At 42.4% G+C, this 20666-nt stretch overlaps 1 protein-coding gene and 2 long non-coding RNA genes across 7 annotated transcripts in view; 1 reads left to right on the plus strand and 2 right to left on the minus strand.

Moving 5' to 3' along the window:
- tpk1 (thiamin pyrophosphokinase 1) overlaps nucleotides 1–20666 on the plus strand; it is a 123112-nt gene that overhangs the window by 13212 nt on the left and 89234 nt on the right. For all 5 annotated transcript variants that reach the window (XR_013969767.1, XR_013969768.1, XR_013969769.1 and 2 more), the window contains exon 3: nucleotides 5532–5606. Coding sequence is in view for 2 of the 5 variants with exons in the window: in XM_080865729.1 (XP_080721855.1) it covers nucleotides 5532–5606 (75 nt within the window). In the remaining 3 variants the exon portion in view is untranslated. The remainder of the gene's footprint in view (nucleotides 1–5531; nucleotides 5607–20666) is intronic.
- Nucleotides 220–1170, minus strand: LOC308386291. The gene is made up of 3 exons (XR_013969770.1): nucleotides 1084–1170; nucleotides 710–974; nucleotides 220–355 (listed from the first exon to the last, which is right to left on the minus strand). It is a non-coding gene; the product is annotated as an uncharacterized lncRNA (long non-coding RNA).
- Nucleotides 1283–3056, minus strand: LOC308386292. The gene is made up of 3 exons (XR_013969771.1): nucleotides 2963–3056; nucleotides 1796–2379; nucleotides 1283–1445 (listed from the first exon to the last, which is right to left on the minus strand). It is a non-coding gene; the product is annotated as an uncharacterized lncRNA (long non-coding RNA).

Raw genomic sequence — 20666 nt, forward strand, 5'->3', positions numbered from 1 at the left:
AAACAAATCCTGTTTTATAGCCACTCACTGTTTTGTTGAAAATGAAATTGGTTATGCTGTTTTGAGTCAGTATTAGCTACAAAGCCATAGATGTAGAAACTTAAAAAAGGGGTGTGAACATATTGCACCTGCTTACTTTGAAGACTTACGGTGTGATATCACACATAAGTTTGAGTGACTGAACAGTTTCACAGTAGGTATCCAAAGCTTGACTGAGTGAAACGTTGTTGTTTGGTAGCACAGCAAGCTCTCGTTCACTCAGTGCACGTGGGAGCTGAATCTCAGGAATGGTGATCTCATTTGATGGGCGGTGATTATGTGGTCCTGTCCAGTCCACACCATAATCCTCATCAACCTGAAAGAGCATGCACATGTTTTAAATCTAAACTGAAGAGGTGTTTCCTGCAGCTGTTCCTAGATGGACTTATTGAGTCTGTCAGGGCCTATGTGAGTTTCTTAGGCATAATTATTCATTCACCCATTCTAGGTCAGGATTGGTTCTCTTCAGGTATAACAAATTTAACTTTGTTTAAAGTATTGCCATCTATACCTGACAGATGGAATAAAAGGAGAGAATGGCTTGAGAGACATTTTCACTTACAGGAGAAATATTCGGTACACCAACTCGAACAGTAGAAATAAACTCACCTCAACTACAGATAGTAGAGTTTTACATAGAAGAACAAATACGGATCAAATAGTCATGTACCTGTGACAAATCTTGTCCCTCCTTTCTGTGCAGCAACCAGAGTTGCAGAGGTGAATGGTTGTTTGCTGTTCTGAGTCCGTGCTGATTCCATGCTTCCTGGAATGACTGAAGATGATGTTGAATGTGATGCAAAAAGCATCTGTGCAGTGCAAACAAGTCAATTTCTTCACCAGGGTTGAGCAGTCCTTGAATCTCCAGCTGGGTGAAGATTGTGTAGAAAAGGTCAAGGACGTTTTCATATACATCCCTCCACAGGCGCTCAATGCTATAAGACACAGTGAAAACCAGTCAATTATGCTCAGAAACCATTTGTTTTATTACAATTGCATGTGTGAAAAAAATGTAAGACAGGCCATCAATTTACTTGTCCTTACCGCTGGTTGTGAACACTTCTGCCTGTAATGTGAGAGTTCCTGTTCTCCCCCATTGTCTGCACCATGAAATGTGCAACCTTCACATTTTTCCCTCCTTTGTCTGACCTGGAAAAAAAGTAGAGAAGTTTTGATCCGAGTCAGTGAGAGTAACAATCTGAATATAACTACTGTCCAATACAGAGTTTTTTGACATACTGTATTTGTTAAACACCTCTTACCGGACTCTTGACGGTATGCCATATTGTCTGATTGCTGACAAGAAACCATCAAAAACTGTTGTAGCTTTGTTGTTGGTGGCAGCTTTAAGGTAGACAATTAACCTAGAAAAACCATCTATCCCACCATGGACAACAAATCTCCATCTGACAAGGCAGAATTAAAAAAAAAAACAAAACAAGAAAAAACATTGTCATGTCCCCAGTTACATACAAGCAAGACCAATATTTCAGTTCCATATAAAGTGACAACATGTTATAACAGGAATGTAAAAGAAATAATAGAAGGGAAACTTAAACACTTTACAGAAAGATCTGTAGTGCAAGGAATCACATGCATAATGTAAAGCCTCAGACATGACTATAGCAAATCCTGTAAATGGCCTTATATGACAGCATTTAAGATGACATTTACAAACTCAAGGCTTCATTTTACAATTTTATACATGCATTCTGTTACTTCAATGGAATAGGGAAAAGGTGATGCAAGTACTGACCGAATTAGTTTATGATTTCCATCGATATGCCAAAGGTGATTTGGTGCTGGTACACTGTACTGACGACGCCTTGCAGTCTGAATAGATAACCGTCGCATCATGACCCCTTCTGGATTGACTCGTCTCATTGAATCCATCAGTCGAAATCCTGATTAACAAACAGATCATGTCTTAGTACTAACAACTACAAAAAGACTGTATTGTAAACACTGTAATGCTTATGAGACAGATCTTCATTGCTTCAGGTAAGTATCCAGGTGCTGTACAGATTTACTAGGGACAGAGAATCATGTACAAACTGGTTCAAACAGGAACATAACTGCATAACAGTGATGCGAACATGCCTAGTCATTTTTGATGCCTACATTATAATATCACATCATGGCTACACTGACACATGCTTTCTGGGCCAGAAACTGGTGTTTGGATATTCAAACAATATCAGCTTACTTTGAATGTGTATGCCTCTGGATCGTAGATGTCCCATCATCATTCTGCAGCCGGCATTTGGGTGATGACGCTGAATGTCCAGCACTTTTGCATCCAAGTCCTCATTCCCAATAGAAGAATACCTATCAGATTTTCTGCACATAATTTTTTTTTTTTAGTATAACAGCAAGTCTCAACAAAACGTTTTCCTGAAAGAACCAAGGACGTAAATGTATTCTTGTTTTAGCTTTACTGAAGACACCAGAGAAAGTATGATATTTAAAACGCTGCTGTAATAGACAAAACCATTTCAATAAACTTGCTATTTAACATCAACTTTGTTATGTGTTATCAGAGAACAATTAGCTGCAAACAGCAATTAAACATTCAACTATGTACTATTTAAAGCACTAATGACCCTGCTGTCTACCAAGATGTGATAAGTAAGTAGACTGTGGAAAGCTGGTGGGTTTACTCTGTGTAAAAGGTTCCTACAGGTTCCACTGCCGCCAAGTCTCCGAGTTAACACACTCTAACAGCTAACACTGCGCCAGCTAAACGTGTCTCAACAACAAGATGGCGCCGATAGCATTAGCCGTAGCTGCCACGCTTATTTTAGACATTCACAATAAAAAAGTAAGCGATAATATTTCAATATCAAACGTCATAATTAAGGTCAACATCTAAATAATGCTGTGTACAGACTCACACAGGTGTTAAATTACAGCATAAACTTACCTTAGACCTTCCTCCGTCATTCTCCTCCTAATTGTGCTCGGAGACACAGAAAACATATCGGCAATTACCCCGATGGTTATACCGGACAGCACTAAAGTCCTGAGTGCTGCAGCCGGGATTTCAAGACGTGGACGACCAACATTTGAAGACTGTTCTTCCTCGGCGTATTCCAAACGAACACGGTGCTGAATTGATCTTAAACTTTCGACAATGGTGTCATCGATGCTAACATCTTGAAGAGCAATTATCATCCCAAGCATTTCAGAAACATAATCTAAACGACTCAAAACAGTATCTACAGGTAAATGATCCCTCTCTATCTGATCTGCTAAAATGAGCAGAATTGACTGAAGTTCACACCAGTCCGCCATCCTCCGTGACTTTTGACCTAGCACGTTTTTGCTACCTGTAGCAGCCGTCCGCGGAGCAGGTATCCAGGAAAACTAGTCGATAGTAAACGATCAGCCAATAGGCGCAAAGGTCAAGCCCACTCACACTGATTGACAGACAAAGTCATTCTGCTGAAAAGTCGCATTATGAAATAAATAGGCCATTGGGAAAAACGGGATTTTGAAATAAAGACTGACTTTGAAAAAAGGTCATTTTGGACTAAAAACGGCTGGGAATAAATAAAATACCTCAGGAATAATCTCTGTTATTGTGAAAAATAATGATCATGAAATAATATTTCACAATAACAAGTAAATTTTTATAGCAGAATGCAATATATTTCACAATAATGAGCTTTTTTTCAAAATGTGTTCAATTATTTCACAATATCATTCTCACATTACATATCTGTGTCTTATTTATTCACATAGTTATTTATTTCATCATGACTTATTTATTTATTTAATTTTGAACACTTTGGAGTTCCATACGCGCCTCCTCTTGTGTGTGTCTGTTTGTGTGTGGGGGGTGGGGTGGGAAGGTGAGTGTTTGTGTGTCGAAGGGTTATCTGAAAAGTCACGGCTGGTTGAGTTTGCCTTTTGTTCTCTGTACACCTCCAGCCAATTAAGAGACAAGACTGACAAATCTTCTCCTCCTCTTTCTCCCCCTCACCTACCCCCGCCCGTGCATCGTCCTCTCTTTCCCCCCTCCTTTGTGTCGCCTCTTTATCCTCTCTTCCTTTCCTCGACTTTTTACCATAGCCGGCTGGGGTTTGGCTTTTGGATTGGAAATGACCTTCTAGTGATGTGAACTTTTTAACAACATCAAGCCCACTGCTGCAACAAAGTCACAAACCCAAAGGACGTTTTATTTCTCCACACTTTCTCAGCCAAGCCTAAATGCACTTTTTACACCTGAGGGTCCAAAATCCCCCCCAAAAAAGAGCTTTTTTTCCCAGGTGATGCACATTTTGCTGTGAGAAATTGATGATGAAACCTGAAGTGTATATATATATATTTTCTTTCTATGCTTTTGCATTTTTCCTCCATACTGGGGAAACTGGGGATACAGGCTTTACTGGATATTTCTTGTTTTGCAGTTATGGAATTTACATAAATTCGCTTTAGGAGAGAGTAATCACAAGGTGGTGTTTCAAGTTGCAGATAGCATTTTGGCTTTGTTATAAAAGAAAGCCTTAAACATTGATGGGAAAGCATTTATAAGAGCAGACATGAGAGCGAAAGATAAATGAGCATGAAAAGTGCGATGGTGAGGAGAAGAAAGGTTGTGCTTTAGTCTTTGGTCCATTAAAGCTTTTCTAGCAGCTCTGTTTTTACTTTGTCAATGAATGTTTCCATTTTTTCCCCATTTCCTGCAGATAGATAAATGACAATTCTAAAGTATTAGTCAGGGGATCTGCATTAGCAGCAGAGCAAAGAAAAGCTAAAAGCGAGATTGATGGGAGCTTCAGGAAAGAAATGGGTTTATGAAAAGCAACACTACGAGAGAGACTTTAACAAAGAAACGTAGAGGTACACTGATAAGAAAGAGAGATGAGGATGACAGAAAAGGTTTAGCTTTGTTTTCATGTATGATATGCAACTAAGGTTAAAGATTTTAAATGGCAAAAAATGAAATGCGTGCAAGTGTGGGTACTGATTTTCTTTATTTTTCTTTAACAAATGGTAGGTATCCAGACATTGATTGTGACCTTGATTAAAGAGATTAAAGGCAGTATAATCAAGGGAAATCACTGTCTGAGCTGGATGCACACTATCCGTAGTGGTGTTAGGTTTTGTTATCTTCTGCTGTTGCAAACAAACCCTTTGCAGCTTAATTGGATCGAGTGGGAACCAATTTTGATCTCTCAAGAAACCAAGACTTGCTTGAAATGAATTCATTTTTTAATCTTCTCTCTTATTTTCTTCTTTCCTTTGTGGAGCCTTATAATAACCTTGTTATTGCTGCTTTATTATTATTTTTAAATATATTCAATAACACAAACAGTATTCTCCAGTCTGGATTTAAAGGTATTAATTTGAACACGCAAGTAATGACATGTTCTAGCGTTGCCATTTTGCTACGTGTTACTGATTATGCTCCATCAGTCGTCTGTGTTTTCTATCTGATTGTTTATTATTTACACATTTCCCCTTTTCCTTGTGTCTGTTCTTTTCAGGCAAACAGAGGATCTGTCTGATCATACTGAACCAGCCGCTGGATAAGGACCACCTACATATCCTCTGGAGTAAAGGTACATTTCTCACACATCACAAATATAGATCAGACAACAGACAAGACCCTTTTACAGCACTTATATCACATTTGCATTGATTTGCACCGAACATGTATTCCCCAGTTGTTTTATTGTCATACTGTGCTCTCTAGTCTGTGTAGCCTTCACTCTGCCATGTCACTGAAAGTGTTCCTTCCCCACTCTCTGCCTTTTCCTTTCTGCTTTCTGCATTGGTACCATTTTATTTATTTTTTTGATTACTTCTTTAGCTGAATTAGTTAAACAGTTATTACAATAAAAACAAAAAAATTGCTTTTTAAAAAGGGCATTTCCATTATGAATGAACTGGTGGACAGTAAATTATTCAAAAATAAATTAAACTATTGTTAATTTCAGTAATGGAATTTCTGGCAGTAATTATGTCTGATAGTAAGGAGCACGGATACAGGCAAGGGATGTCACTTGTAACCCAGTTGTGAGTGTTGATTTGTGTCTGACTGCTTTTCTGTTCCGTTCTCTCCTCTCTTTGTCACTGTCTGTTTGCATGAGAGTGGGGCTGTGCTCTTCAGACACACAGAGGGTAACTTGAGAGCAGAAAAGCAATACAGACTTTAGTGCAAAACTTAGTTGAGCTGAAGACTATTATGCTCACTATCGCTAAGTAATACAATGGCTGTCATTTCTTAAATACCTGTGATCAAACAAGAACATATGCACATCAGCCACAACACCTGCCTAACCTTGTGAAGGTGTCTAGCTTGGTCTGGTGGAGCCCTCACATTTGGTGGCTGGTTTGATAGTGCCTTGGATTCTGGCATGGATGTTTGTCTGGCGCTCCATGCAGGATCTTGCATGAGGTTTGATCAAGTGAGGTTGATTTAAGAGAAAGGTGGTGGATCAGCCCAAAACTACACAGGCCAAGCTTGTTAATGACCTGAAAGCAGTTGGGACCAGAGTCACCAAGAACATTACTGATGATACACTATGCTAATGGATTGAAACTTACAGTGCCTGCAAGTCCCCCCTGCTCAAGAAGCCTTTGGAGCACTAGAAATGCCAAGTATGACCCAAAGAGCACCATCCCCAAAGTCAAGCATGGAGGAGGAAACACTATGCATCTGGGCTTTTGGCTTAATTGGATCGAGTGACCAATGGATAAAAACATCTTTTCCTCAGCCAGAAAATGAATGTTGTAATTTACAGCATAACCGGAATCCCATTTTAACTGCATGCTCCAACCTTCTACGTAACCTGAAGTGCACCTGCGATAAAATGTAACTACATGTCAGGTCAACGGATACCTTGTCTTGAATGGGGTGGAAGATTGCAGTGTAGGGATGGCAGGAGTTTCTCGTTACTATGCAAGTCTGGATGTATATTTCCCTTAGAAGTCTAAATCAAGCTTTACAATGACCCAAAAGCAATTCCTTTGTTGCCAAGCCAGCAAAGGAGTGACTAAAGAAGAAGTGCAATTAGATCATAGAGTGGCCTAGCCAGTCTCGAGACATCAGTCCTATAGAAAACCTGTGGAGATACCAGGATCTTCAAATTGCCAAGCAGCAGCCAAGAAACCTAAAAGATTTAGAGAAATTCTGCAAAGTGCCTAAATCCATCGTGAGATTGAGACAGTGACCAACTGCAAGAAACATCTCATATCTGTTTGCCAACAAAGGCTTTTCCACCAAGTACTAAGTCTTGTTTTTCTTGAGGATAAAATGCTTTTTTCATAAAAAATCAATGTATAACTTATATGTAATGTATTTTTTCCCCTGGATTCTCGATTGATATTCCATATGTCTCCATTAAAATTAAACTACAATAAAAATTAGAGATTGTGTCTTTGGAAGTGAGCAAACATGCAAAGTCAGCAGAGGAATAAATAAGTATTTCTCAATTACACTCAACAAAAATATAAACGCAACACCTTTGTTACTGCTCCCATTCCCCATGGGATGGACGTAGAGACCTAAAATTCATTCCAGATACACAATATAACCATCCCTCCCAAACAGTGGTCACAAATCAGTCCAAATGTGTGGTAGTGGGCACATCTGCTATATTGAGATAATCCATCCCACCTCACAGGTGTGCCACATCAGGATGCTGATCTGACATCATGAGTAGTGCACAGGTGTACCTCAGACTGCCCACAACAAAAGGCCACCCTGGAATGTGCAGTTTTGTCTCACAGCAAAATGCCACAGATGCCACAAGCAATGAGGGAGCGTGCAATTGGCATGCTGACAGCAGGAATGTCAACCAGATCTGTCGCCCGTGCATTGAATGTTCATTTCTCAACCATAAGCCGTCTCCACAGGCGTTTCAGAGAATATGGCAGCACATCCAACCGGCCTCACAACCGCAGACCTCGTGTAACCACACCAGCCCAGGACCTCCACATCCAGCAGGTTCACCTCCAAGATCGTCTGAGACCAGCCACCCAGACAGCTGCTGGAACAATTGGTTTGCACAACCAAACAATTTCTGCACAAACTGTCAGAAACTCAGGGACGCTCAACTGCATGCCCGTCGTCCTCATCGGGGTCTTGACCTGACTCCAGCTCGTCGCCGTAACAGACTTGTGTGGGCAAATGCTCACATTCGATGGCGTCTGGCACGTTGGAGAGGTGTGCGCTTCACGGATGAATCATGGTTCACATTGTTCAGGGCAGATGGCAGCTGAGAATGTCCCAGTTCTTGCATGGCCAGCATACTCACCGGACATGTCACCCATTGAGCATGTTCGGGATGTGCTTGACCGGCGTATACGACAGCGTGTACCAGTTCCCACGAATATCCAACAACCTCGCACAGCCATTGAAGTGGAGTGGACCAACATTCCACAGGCCACAATTGACAATTTGATAGACTCCATGCGACGATGTGTTGCACTGCATGAGGCAAATGGTGGTCACACCAGATACTGACCGGTTCTGGGTCCCCAGACCCCCAATAGCGCAAAAAACTGCACATTCCAGGGTGGCCTTTTGTTGTGGGCAGTCTGAGGTACACCTGTGCACTACTCATGATGTCAGATCAGCATCCTGATGTGGCACACCTGTGAGGTGGGATGGATTATCTCAATATAGCAGATGTGCCCACTACCACACATTTGGACTGATTTGTGACCACTGTTTGGGAGGGATGGTTATATTGTGTATCTGGAATGAATTTTAGGTCTCTACGTCCATCCCATGGGGAATGGGAGCAGTAACAAAGGTGTTGCGTTTACATTTTTGTTGAGTGTATATACTCATAACCAAAGACCAGGATACCACTTGGAGATTCCAAGTAGGCTAGATACTCTGAAGTGTTGCTTGGTGCATGCGTGCACACAAAGTCAGAGCCTTACCCTGTAGGATATATATGCTTATTAAAAGGCAAGTAAGGTCTGGTTATTTGTCTGTACAGTCCAGACTGTAAATTACAAAGAAATGGGTGAAAGGCAGGTACACCCTGGACTGGTCGCCAGTCTATCACTAGGCCTGCAATGTGAGTACGTGAATCCTGTGGTGTTTTTCATCAATGACAAGATGTTAGTATGAGTACAGAGCATTGTCAAATGTGAAATTCTAAAAGGCCATTCATTTAGGGAACTGCCATTCTATATCACCCTAAAGGTTTTCTCACTCCTGTGAAAATCTTGCTTACACATATAATATTTGCAAATAACTCAAACTTCTGTGAAAAGGGCAGAAAATTTAATGCAGAATGGGCTGTACAATCCTATTCAAACACAGAGTAGTTGCACAGTACAAGCTCACTGAATGGCTCCACTTTAGCACACTCAGAAAAGCAGTTATGGCCAAGGGCATTTTGATCGTTGTTGTTGAAGATGAGTAGAATTGTGCTCAGTCACTTTCACATCAGCAACCTGCTGGTCACAAGTTTGCTGGTAGTTTATGGACCAAGGAAATCTCTTAGATTCCAGCCACTTCCTTGTGGTAACTAGGGGACATGCGAGGACTCCATGAATAGTCTGAGTCACTTTATCAGAGTATAAAACAAAAAGAAACTCAGAAAATATGTGTGTAAGACTAGTCGTTAAAAGATTAAAAATAGATTAAAAATAGATTTTTGAACAAAAGTAGAGCTTCAGACTCCCTAAGGTGTTGTTTATTAGATGCATTGATGCATAGAGTTATGCTAGCTGACTGTGATGTATTAAATATATAAACCAGGCAGTGTCATGATAACCTACATCCTATAGCTTTGTTTATTTATTTTTCTTTTTAATCACTGATCAAAAACAGCACCGCTCTGAACTAGAATAACTTTAAAATTCTCATTTATTTGAGCTGGATCACTGGTTTTCCCTCAGTTTTGATGATCACCTGAAAATACAATAAAACTGTACGCTAATATATGAAATAATGTAATTAGCAAACTTACGCAGTCATGGAGGAATGTTAGTAAACAAAATAACTTTGAAGGCAAACGTGTGATTGAAACCACTTCAGGTGGAATTTTAATGAACGTGGCTTTGATATTCTTATCAACTTAGCAAAAACCCAAGAGGCACCTCCGCTTTATCCATCGCACAGCAGCTGTATAGTAAGAAATATGTTGCTCGCTTGATTTTTGCTTTTGCATAAGAGAACCTGTGAAAAGTGTTTAATAACACAAGACAAACCAATCTTCCTGATGAGATTTCACACCAAAACCTGCCTGCTACCCAACATGATGAAGATTGCTTTTCTTTTCTTTTTGTTTCTTTTTTTTTGGGTGGGTGGGGGTCTTGAGGGAGAAGATAAGATGATTAGGTAAATGCATAACAAAACAACATTAGAAACAATATTTGTATATGTCTATAGTTCTATATAATTGTATAAAGAAAAAATATACATATGAGTGCATATATACCCAAAAAGCTGTCTATCCCATTAAATTTTCATTAATCTGTTGAATGTCTTGAGAGAATTTTCTTCACACTTCTGATTACATTTTGATGGCCAGAGATTTTTAATTACTTGAAAATGTAACACAAATAGAGGGATTAAAAGCATAGCAATGACCGCATCTTCACTGCACTCTGTTTTCCTGTAACCTAGGAGAACATGCTGACACTAATCTTTGGTGTCCATCTAATAGGTAGGTTCAGGGTCTTGACTATGTAAGTCATTAGACTGACTGACATGTGTTTAAACTGCAGCCTCACCTGGTGGGGCACACAGCTGCAAGGTGACAATTTTGTTAGTTATCACGTTCAATTCTCTGCTGTATGACGGGCGCAAGAATCATAAAAATCATCAAACAGAGCAAGTGCACCATTTGGCAGCAGCTGAAAACATGATGCGGCTTGATTGTGTCATGCAATGATTTGTGCATTTGGTTGTGCTAAGACAATGTTACTTTGATGAAAAAAGTGATTTTGGGTGCTTTCTGAAGTGCCAAAACCAATGCTGTGGTTTTGATGTCAAATTGTGAGGCTCTCTTGAACACAAAAGGAGTTTTGATCAGTTTTGGTCTTGGCAGCAGTGCACACTGGGACTTCAAGAAGTTTTGACAAGATGATGATTGTGTGTGAGTGGCGTTTCTCAGATCTCTCATGGTTCAATGGTAAACACAGTTGTGGCAAGTTTATCATTCCCATGCTTGATGTGCGATGCATTTTTAATTTTGTTTTTGGCTAAGCAGATGCCTGCGTGTGCATGAGCGTGTCTGAGTGTGAGCCACTCTCCAAATGGTTGTTCACCTAGAGGCATCATAGCCAAGTCTCCACCCTTACATACACAAACATCTGGTGTATCTCACAAACATGTACACACTTTCAGGTCCTCTGATCTGGTGCCCCTGGGCCCCCCCACCCCTCATTACCTGTGGGAGAGGTAGAGCAGCAGGGAGCACAGCGGCAATGGAGGCTACAAGAGCGCAAAGCTGATCAAAGGGGAAACTCATTTACTGGTGCCAAGTGTAATGTTGTGAAGTGAGATCAACCTGCTTATCTCACCAACCCAACCTTTCACTCATCATCAGTCACCCGCTCACTCATTCACTCAGTCACGCATTTACTTGCTTTGAGATCCCTCACTTGCTCATTGAACAGCAACACAAATAAGCAGTTTAGCAAATCAAGGTGATTCAGTGAAGGTGACCCTGTCTGCAAAACAAAACTGACCTGAGTTGGCTACAAGTGCATCAATCAATCATTTGATGACATTGAGCAGCTTGCTAAAGTTGAAGGTTGCAAACATCACCCATCAGGAATATCAGCCTTGCCAGTAAGAAGCATTTATGAACACATCAGATGGAGCTAATAGGTATGTGGAGAATTCAAAGAGAGAAGCCATTAGCAAGGTTGGAGCTCCAAATATTCCAACAAGACTTTCAAAGACGGATGGGCATAAAAAGATTTGAAAATTTACCACCTAGAGTAATAAAGGGAAGGCTAGAGTAGTGTAAGAAGTATCAGAGTTGAGTTATAGAAAATGAGATGGTTGTGCAGGGAATCAATCATATTTGAGGAAAGGTGTGGGGTGCGTACTGGATCTGAGGACAGGGTGAAATATGGAGGGGGGAGGTGGTATGATAGATGAAGTGAGGGTGTCGAGGCATCATAATAAGGATAATAATCTTTTCACCACTCGTCGTGACCGTTTGCCCTCTCCTGTACAGAGCTAAAGTCCCAACCTGACAGGTATTAATCTTCCTAGCAAAAACCCATCAATACAGGCTTGCTGTATGTACAATATAACAATATATAAATATACATTTATAGCACAGTCACACATGAGCGTATGTGGGTGTTTCCACATCATACCTAAAGCAGCATCACAGTTTGTCAAAAACCTAGTAAAATTACAGGTTTAGTTACGTGTGTGTGGAAGTGCAGAGTGAATGACAAGTCAGGATGGCTTGGAAGCCTGCAGGGAGGGATTAGAGTCAGTAGTTTATTTACAAGGTCATCTCCTCTTCATTTCTTCTGCTGTCCCCACTCAGCTCACATCATATTGCCATCAGGAATGATGAGAGATCTACAGTGGCATCCAGACGTTTGGGTCCCTAGCATTTTTCTTACTGTGAGTCTGAGCGAGTCAAAGGTGGCCTGATTTCCAAATTGAATTCTTTAATATTTTAATTGTTCTTATTTTTTTCTCCATATTTTTTTTTATTTCTGGCTTTCACAGTTTGAAAAAAAAAAATACAAAGACCCCCCCCCCAAAAAAACAAAAAAAACAAACAAACCTTAAGGCAAACGTTTTTTCACAGCACATTGCGAGTATACAATAACTTCCTTTTTGGTAAGCTTGTAAGCACTTTTTGTAGAGATAAGAATCTTTTGATTCCTTTTTGAAGGATTTTCTATTATTATTCACTACAAAGGGCTTCTAGTTGTGTGTCATGCTTGTTCCCCGGATGCCCTGCTTTTTGGATGTCTATCCACAGACTTTCAGTCATGTCTTACCTAAAGAGTCGCTATACTTTAGATAGTCGATTGGAGGGCTTTAGAGGATGATTTTCCTGTTATAGAAGCCATCCTCTTCATCCTTTTTTCAGCATTTTTAGACAATATGAAGTTTGATTACAAAATTTGCTGATTTTGAATGAATCCATTCTTCGCTCTGCCAATAAATTCTTTCCTGTGCCACTGACTGGACTAAACACAAGCTCAAAGGATGATGGATGAATTTATCCATATGTCTGTGAAGGTTCTCAGTCATCCAGGTCATCGTAGTCTAGGGAGCTTGGAAAGAAAAGCGTCTGGACTTGTTTAAGTTGCTTGAAGACGTTTCACCTCTCATCAAGGAAGCTTCAGTTCTAAGGGTCAAATGGTGGAGAGTCCCAGATTTAAACCCAGTGGGAGTTTCCCCCCAAAGAGGGACAAAGGACCCCCTGATGATCCTCTACCTAATCACATGAGCCAAGGTGTAAAAATGGGTGTGGGTCACAATCAGCCAGGGTGAGCTCATTGTGAAACCTGGCCCCTCCCTATCATGTGATTTCCTGAGGTCAGGTGGCCCAGTATGTGAGTGGGTGTTAAGGGGTCTGGGAAGGGTTCTCAAAACTGGATTATAGATGGCAGACAGTTGGTGTCGTAAACCACCAACTCTGTTTAAAGATGGTCGCTCACACTGGACATAAATGGCTTCTTTCACTCCTCTTTCAAACCATCTGTCCTCTCTGTCCAAAATGTGAACACTCACTCCTTGGTCTGAACCTACACAACTCGGAGAAGAACACACACCTGAGGACAGTCAGTAAAAATGGGTGAAGAACCTTTCAGACCGGAATCTCACTGAACCTGAAAAGAGAGTATTAGCCAAAGGACTCAATTTTGCCATTTCTTCACAACAGTTTCCTATAGTGGACCTCATCACAGCCACAGAAACCGCCATACAGATTAATAAATTATCACTGACAGAAGCAGAGCAAATCAGGATGAAAGTCTAAGCCACCCTCTCCAGTGCAAAAGTTTCGCCGTCTAACCTCGCATTACAAGAAAAGAAGGCCGTCGCTTCCCTTACAAAAAGACCACAACATCACTATTTTACCAGCTGATAAGGGAAGGTGCGCCGTGGTCCTGAGCATAACGGATTACCACAAAGATCACTACTCTCCTCAGTGACAACAATACATACGAAGCGAGACCCCACAAGCAGCTACAAGAAGAAAGCTATAGCTTGCCTTCAAGACCTTGAAAAGGACAAAATCATTGACCGCCTCACATATCACCGGCTTTACCCAGGGAATGCCATACCGTGCATTTACGGACTTCCTAAGATCGACAAAGAAGGTGTCCCACTCAGACCCATTGTCAGTAACATAAACTCAGCCACTTACAACATTTCGAAACACCTTGCTACCATCCTGGCACCTCTTGTGGGAAACACCCCACATTACATCAAGAACTCCACCAACTTCACTGATAAGGTCCAGAAACTTACCCTGGATCCAGATGAAACCATGGTGTCCTTTGATGTAGTCTCTCTTCACTTGCATACCCACCACGGAGGCAGTGGAGACTGTCAGAAAACGACTACAAGAAGACAGCTCCTTGGAAGACAGGACAGACTTCACACCCGATCAGATTTGCACACTGTTAGACCTCTGCCTCACCACTACATATTTCAAATACAACGAGGGCTTCTACAGACAAAAACATGGCTGCGCCATGGGCTCCCCCGTGTCACCTATTGTAGCCAACCTTTACATGGAAGAAGTGGAAAGGGAAGGCTCTTGGCTCTTTCAAAGGGAGAGTACCCAGCCACTGGTACAGATATGTAGACGACACCTGGGTCAAAATCAAAACACAAGTGGAATCCTTAATTGCGCACATTAACGCCGTGGATAAAAACATCAAGTTCACCAGGGAAGACACAAAGGACAACTGTTTGCCTTTCCTGGACTGCGCTGTGCACATTGAAGAGAATGGCAACCTCAACATTGAAGTTTACCGGAAGCCCACACACACAGACCAGTTTCTCCTCTTTGACTCCCATCACCCTCTGGAACACAAACTTGGAGTAATTAGGACCCTACACCACCGGGCAGAACATGTTCCCTCTAAGCCTGAAGGGAAAAAGAAGGAACACACACATGTAAAGTGTTACGGCCCTAGCAGGGCCTCTCTCTCTCCTGAGGGTGCCTGTGTGGGCGTGTCCCACTACCTCCTGCCTGAGGTGCCACCTTTCCCTCCTGTACAGCTGACTCCCATCAGCAATTAAGGTATTTAAGCCCAGAGCAGGGTGAGCTCTGGGCCAGAGTGCCATTTTGTGTGGGTACAGCTAGTGAGCTGAGTGTTTGCGGTGGTTTCCAGCTAGTGAGCTGTGTATTGTGGTTTCCAGCTAGTGAGCTGTGTATTGTGGTTTCCAGCTAGTGAGCTGTGTATTGTGGTGCAGGGACAGTCCTATCTTGACTTCGTCAGGGAGAAGGCGAGGCTCTTTGATAGGTGGTGTGCGGCAAGCCAGGTTAATGATGTGGGGTCCATACGTGAGCTTATGCTGGTGGAGGATTTTAAAAACTCTGTTCCTAAGTCTGTGGCCCTTTATTTAAGTGAACAGAGGGTTACAACTCTACAGCAAGCTGCCACCCTGGCAGATGAGTTTAAGCTGACTCATACAGCAAGTGCGGTAGGACAGGATATCCCTCTGCACTATAGCGCAGCCTGGACAGGTAAAAGTGGGCCAGCTAAGATGGAAAATGCAGTTATGGTGTTAAGACCTAGGCCCAAACTGTGTTTTTTCTGTCACAAGCCTGGCCATGTGGTTGCCAATTGTGTCAGACTGGCACTCAAACAGAAAGCCCACTCAACACGAAAGGGGCCTGTTTTGAGTAAAGTCAGTCGTGGCTCTCAAACTGACAAGCCTGCCAGGCCTACTAAAAGGCTAAACCTGGAGCACAGTTGCTCAGTAGCACCCCGTAATCAGTGTACGAGGCCAACTAACCCTGAGCTGCCGCTGGTTGACCCTTTCTCCGGTTCATGTTTAAAACCACCATTCAGACCTGCACCCCTTGCTAACAGTCATGTCTGTGTTTCAGTGAAGCCTGCTAGCTGCCTGCTGGGTTCTCCACACGTGAAGGTTCGAAGCCCTGGCTATCCCATGGGACACTGTTTCGAGGGTCTGGGGCCACTCTCTGGCAATGTTGTGAACCCACTGAGATGGGATTGGCAGTTTCCGCAGGAAATGCCTAACCGTTGTTATGGGGTTTGGTAGGTGGAAAGCCTGCAATATTCGTCATGAAACAGTTATGGACTCATTTTTGGTTATGGTAATTTGACAAACCATGGGTTTGCATTTATGGGAGGGGGTGTTACGGCCCTAGCAGGGCCTCTCTCTCTCCTGAGGGTGCCTGTGTGGGCGTGTCCCACTACCTCCTGCCTGAGGTCCCCTCACCGCCTAGACCCCCCCCCCCCCCCCCCCCCAGGGGAACGTAACAAAAGGAAGCACTCAAAACATGCGGTTATCCTAATTGGGCGTTTATAAAGTCAGCAAAGATGCACAGAAAAGAAGACCAGACACCAGCGAGGGAGGATAAGAAAGACAGACGCAACAAAATTGTTATCCCCTATGTAGCCGGTGTATCAGAGAAACTCAGGAGAGTTTTCTCCAAGCACGACATCCCGGTGCATTTCAGACCCAGCAACATGCTCAGACAAAAACTGGTTCATCCCAAAGACAAAACTCCAAAACACAGACTTAACAATGTGGTGTATGCTGTGTAGTGCAGCGAGGAATGCCCAGAACTCTACATCGGAGAGACCAAACAGCCACTTCACAAGCGTATGGCAAAACATAGAAGAGCCACCTCCACAGGACAAGACTCAGCAGTCCATCTGCATCTTAAGGATAAAGGACACTCTTTCGAGGATGTCAATGTTCACATTTTGGACAGAGAGTACAGATGGTTTGAAAGAGGAGTGAAAGAAGCCATTCATGTCCACTGTGAGATCTTTGAACAGAGGTGGTGGTTTACAACACCAACTGTCTGCCATCTATAATCCAGTTTTGAGAACCCTTCCCAGACGCCTTAACACCCACTCACATCCTGGGCCATCTGACCTCAGGAAATCACATGATAGGGAGGGGCCAGGTTTCACAATGAGCTCACCCGAAACCCTGGCTGATTGTGACCCACACCCAGTTTCACACCTCGGCTCATGTGATTAGGTAGAGGATCATCAGGGGGTCCTTTGTCCCTCTTTGGGGGGAAACTCCCACTGGGTTTAAATCTGGGACTCTCCACCATTTGACCCTCAGAACTGAAGAAGCTTCTCGGATGAGAGATGAAACATCTTCAAGCAACTTAAACAAGTCCAGTCGCTTTTCTTTCCAAGCTCCTTAGACAATTTATCCATATGCTTCCACCAAACTTATTCAGCCTTTTTTTTTTAAATCCAAATGTGTTTCTGCTTCAAAAATATAGAAAAAACACAACTGTTATAACTTTATCAGTCCACAGACCCTGTTTCCAAGATACATTAGGATTGTTACACCACCACTACAGAGGCTTCAAAATCTTCTTCAAGGCCTCTTTTGGAGAAATAAGTGATTTGCCATTCTGCTCACCCTGTGAACAATTTTCTTGGAAAGTTCTCTTATAGATCTTAGCATGACCTCCACATACTTGTTAATTTCTTAACTGGATTATTAAATGAGCAAGTGGCTACCCCAAAACCATTTTTCGTCTGTTCTCTATGGGCATCAATTATTTTCAGAATGCTAGGCAGCTGCTTAGAGGAACCCATGACTGCTGATTGATAGGACAAGGTCTAAGCACTATGTATAACTTTGAAATTTGCATCCTATGTCCTTTTAGCTTTTGAACAAGGTAAAAGGACACTCTGTTAAGCCATAGCCTTAACAGAGTAATAAAGGTCTGAGACCTTGGTAAAAGTTATGAAAGCTTGAACTCTGCCCGAACTTTAGCATAGCACTCCTTCACTCTTTCCTTTGAAATTATACAAAATAAAAATAATAATGTAGAAAGTAATATTTAATATTTAACATCATGCCTTTTGGACATCAGTTTAACAGTGACATAAATTCTGGGTTCCCAAAACCTTTATGCTGCTGTGTTTGTATGTATGTGAATGAGCTTGTTAGGCTCAAATGCCCTGATGTGAAGGAGAAGATGAGTTAATTGTTGTATTTGTGGTCTTCTTCAAACAACAGAATAACAGTAATTAGATTTTACTGCCTGCGGATAGAGTACAGATGGAGAGATAATCTTTCTCAAGTTCGGTTTACCCACTTGAGCCATTTACTGTGATGAAGACAAATGGGACATTGAGAAATCTGTTGTATGCACATTTCTGACTCTAAAGGATTTGTGTCAAGAATAGCAGTGTTAAAACGGGAGAACTCACTTTCTGAGTATTTGACATGCAGAAATGAATCAAAGGCCTTCACAGTGACAATTTAGAGGGAAAAAAATACAAGTAACCATAGAAAATTAGCCAGTGAGTCACAGGCATTTGGTCCAACCTGGTCCTAAGGGCTGATGCTAATTCAGTTTACTTCAGCATGGCCACACCGTATCATGTATAAAATGTCTTTAAATGGGGATTATCAGGCACGTGTCAGCTGACTGTCTGACCAAATAAATGCTTCTCAAGCAATTTTCTGACCACTGGCAAAGCTATGGAGGAATATATTTCAGGCCTCTACATCAGTTGATGTTACGCCCCACTTAAAAACGAAGTGTTGACTGGAGTGAGGGGTAACACAAAGTGAAAGAGAACACATGAACTACTGGAGAATAGATGTCATTTAAACGTGATTTATTGCCCAAAACTACTACAGTAAAAATGAACACAGGGAAGCTCTTTTCTTCAGGGTCTCCAAGGCCAAAACAACAAACAAAACACCCCCTTTAGCTAAAAATCAAACAAAGTACTCACTAACCAAAACAAAATACAATGGCTGAGCTCCCTGTCTAACCAAAAACAGGAGAAAACAGTTGAAACAAAAATGGCAGAGAACCCCTACCTGCTTCCACAAGGATGAACTAATTAACACAATAAGGGCACACCTTTGCTTACAATAAAAGAAAGAAAACCAAAGTTCACAGAGTTTAAGTTCTCACACCCATACACACTAAGGCCCGCTGCCCAAAACACTACAGCTCACAGCTCTGGCAAAAATGGGGAAAGTGGCAGGGCTGTGGCAGTTTAGGATGGCAGACTATATGCCGTGGCTGACGAGCTGGAACACACCTCAGCTGTGACTCATGAGGCAGACCTGCAACACAAGAAAAGGAGAAAAAAACCCCTCTTCTGCAGAGGGAGAGCCACTAGAGGTCAGCGACCGTAACACCCCCCCACATAAAATATCACATACAGTAAACAGACACTTTTAACAACTGCCACCAAGTCCGTTACTGGGGTTAATACTGGGTCCCTGACAGTGCATCAGCCACCACGTTGTCCATACCTCTTTGATGTCAGATGTCTATGTTGTACTCCTGAGCAAGCAACGCCCATCCCATCAATCTTTGGTTGTGATTGTACATGTGCTTTAGGAATACCAGAGGGTTATGGTCAGTATAAACCATGACAGGGGTGGTGGTTGACCCCACGTACACGTCAAAATGCTGCAGAGCAAGCAACATGGCCAGGGTTTCCTTCTCAATGGTGGAATAGTTGAGTTGATGAGGCTTGAACTTAGCTGAGAAGTAGGAAACCGGGTGACTGATGCCATCAACTCCATCCTGTAACAGTACTGCTCCAGCGCCGGTAGCGCTTGCGTCCACTTCCAGCTTGAAGGCCTTGCTGAAGTCCGGAGCAGCCAGTACAGGGGCACTGCAAAGGAGAGACTTTGCACAGTCAAATGCATGTTGGCACTCAGCAGTCCATACGAAGGGTTCCTTTGGACTGCACAGATGAGTCAGGGGAGCCACTACTGTCGAAAAGTTCCGGCAGAAACATCGGTAGTAGCCCACTAGACCCAGGAAGCGCCTGAGCTCCCGTCTTGTGGTGGGCACCGGGTAGCTCAGTACGGCCTCCACTTTTGCATTCACGGGGCGCACCTGGCCATGTCCTACTTGTTTTCCGACGTATGTCACTACCGCCTTGGCAAATTTACACTTTGCCAGGTTCAGAGTTAGGGAAGCCTGGGTTAAACGAGCAAAAACATCCCTCAGAGTACTCACATGGTCAGTCCAGCAAGAAGAATATACCACAATGTCATCCAAATACACATTACAACTGTTAATGTCCGCTAACACAAAGTTCATAAGTCGTTGGAAAGTGGCTGGTGCATTCCTCATGCCAAACGCCATCACTGTGTACTGCAAGAAATGGTCTGGAGTAACAAATGCTGAAATATCAGAGGCTCTGCTAGTTAGAGGAACCTGCCAGTACCCTTTTAACAGATCTAGCTTTGTTATGTAGGTGGCAGCTCCAATACTGTCTATGCAGTCTTCCATGCGAGGCAACGGGTATAAGTCAGGGACTGTGACTGCATATACCCTCCTAAAATCAGTACAAAAACGTGGAGAACCATCTGACTTTGGTGTCAGCAGACATGGAGAGCTCCAAGAGCTATGGCTAGGTATCGCCAAACCATTTTCAAGCAGGTACTGTACCTCTTTTTTCATTAATTCCCTCTTGAGTGGGGGGCACCGGTATGCGTGTTG

This window comes from Rhamphochromis sp. 'chilingali', assembly GCF_963969265.1.
Source record: "Rhamphochromis sp. 'chilingali' genome assembly, chromosome: 18".
Classification (NCBI taxonomy): Eukaryota; Metazoa; Chordata; class Actinopteri; order Cichliformes; family Cichlidae; genus Rhamphochromis; species Rhamphochromis sp. 'chilingali'.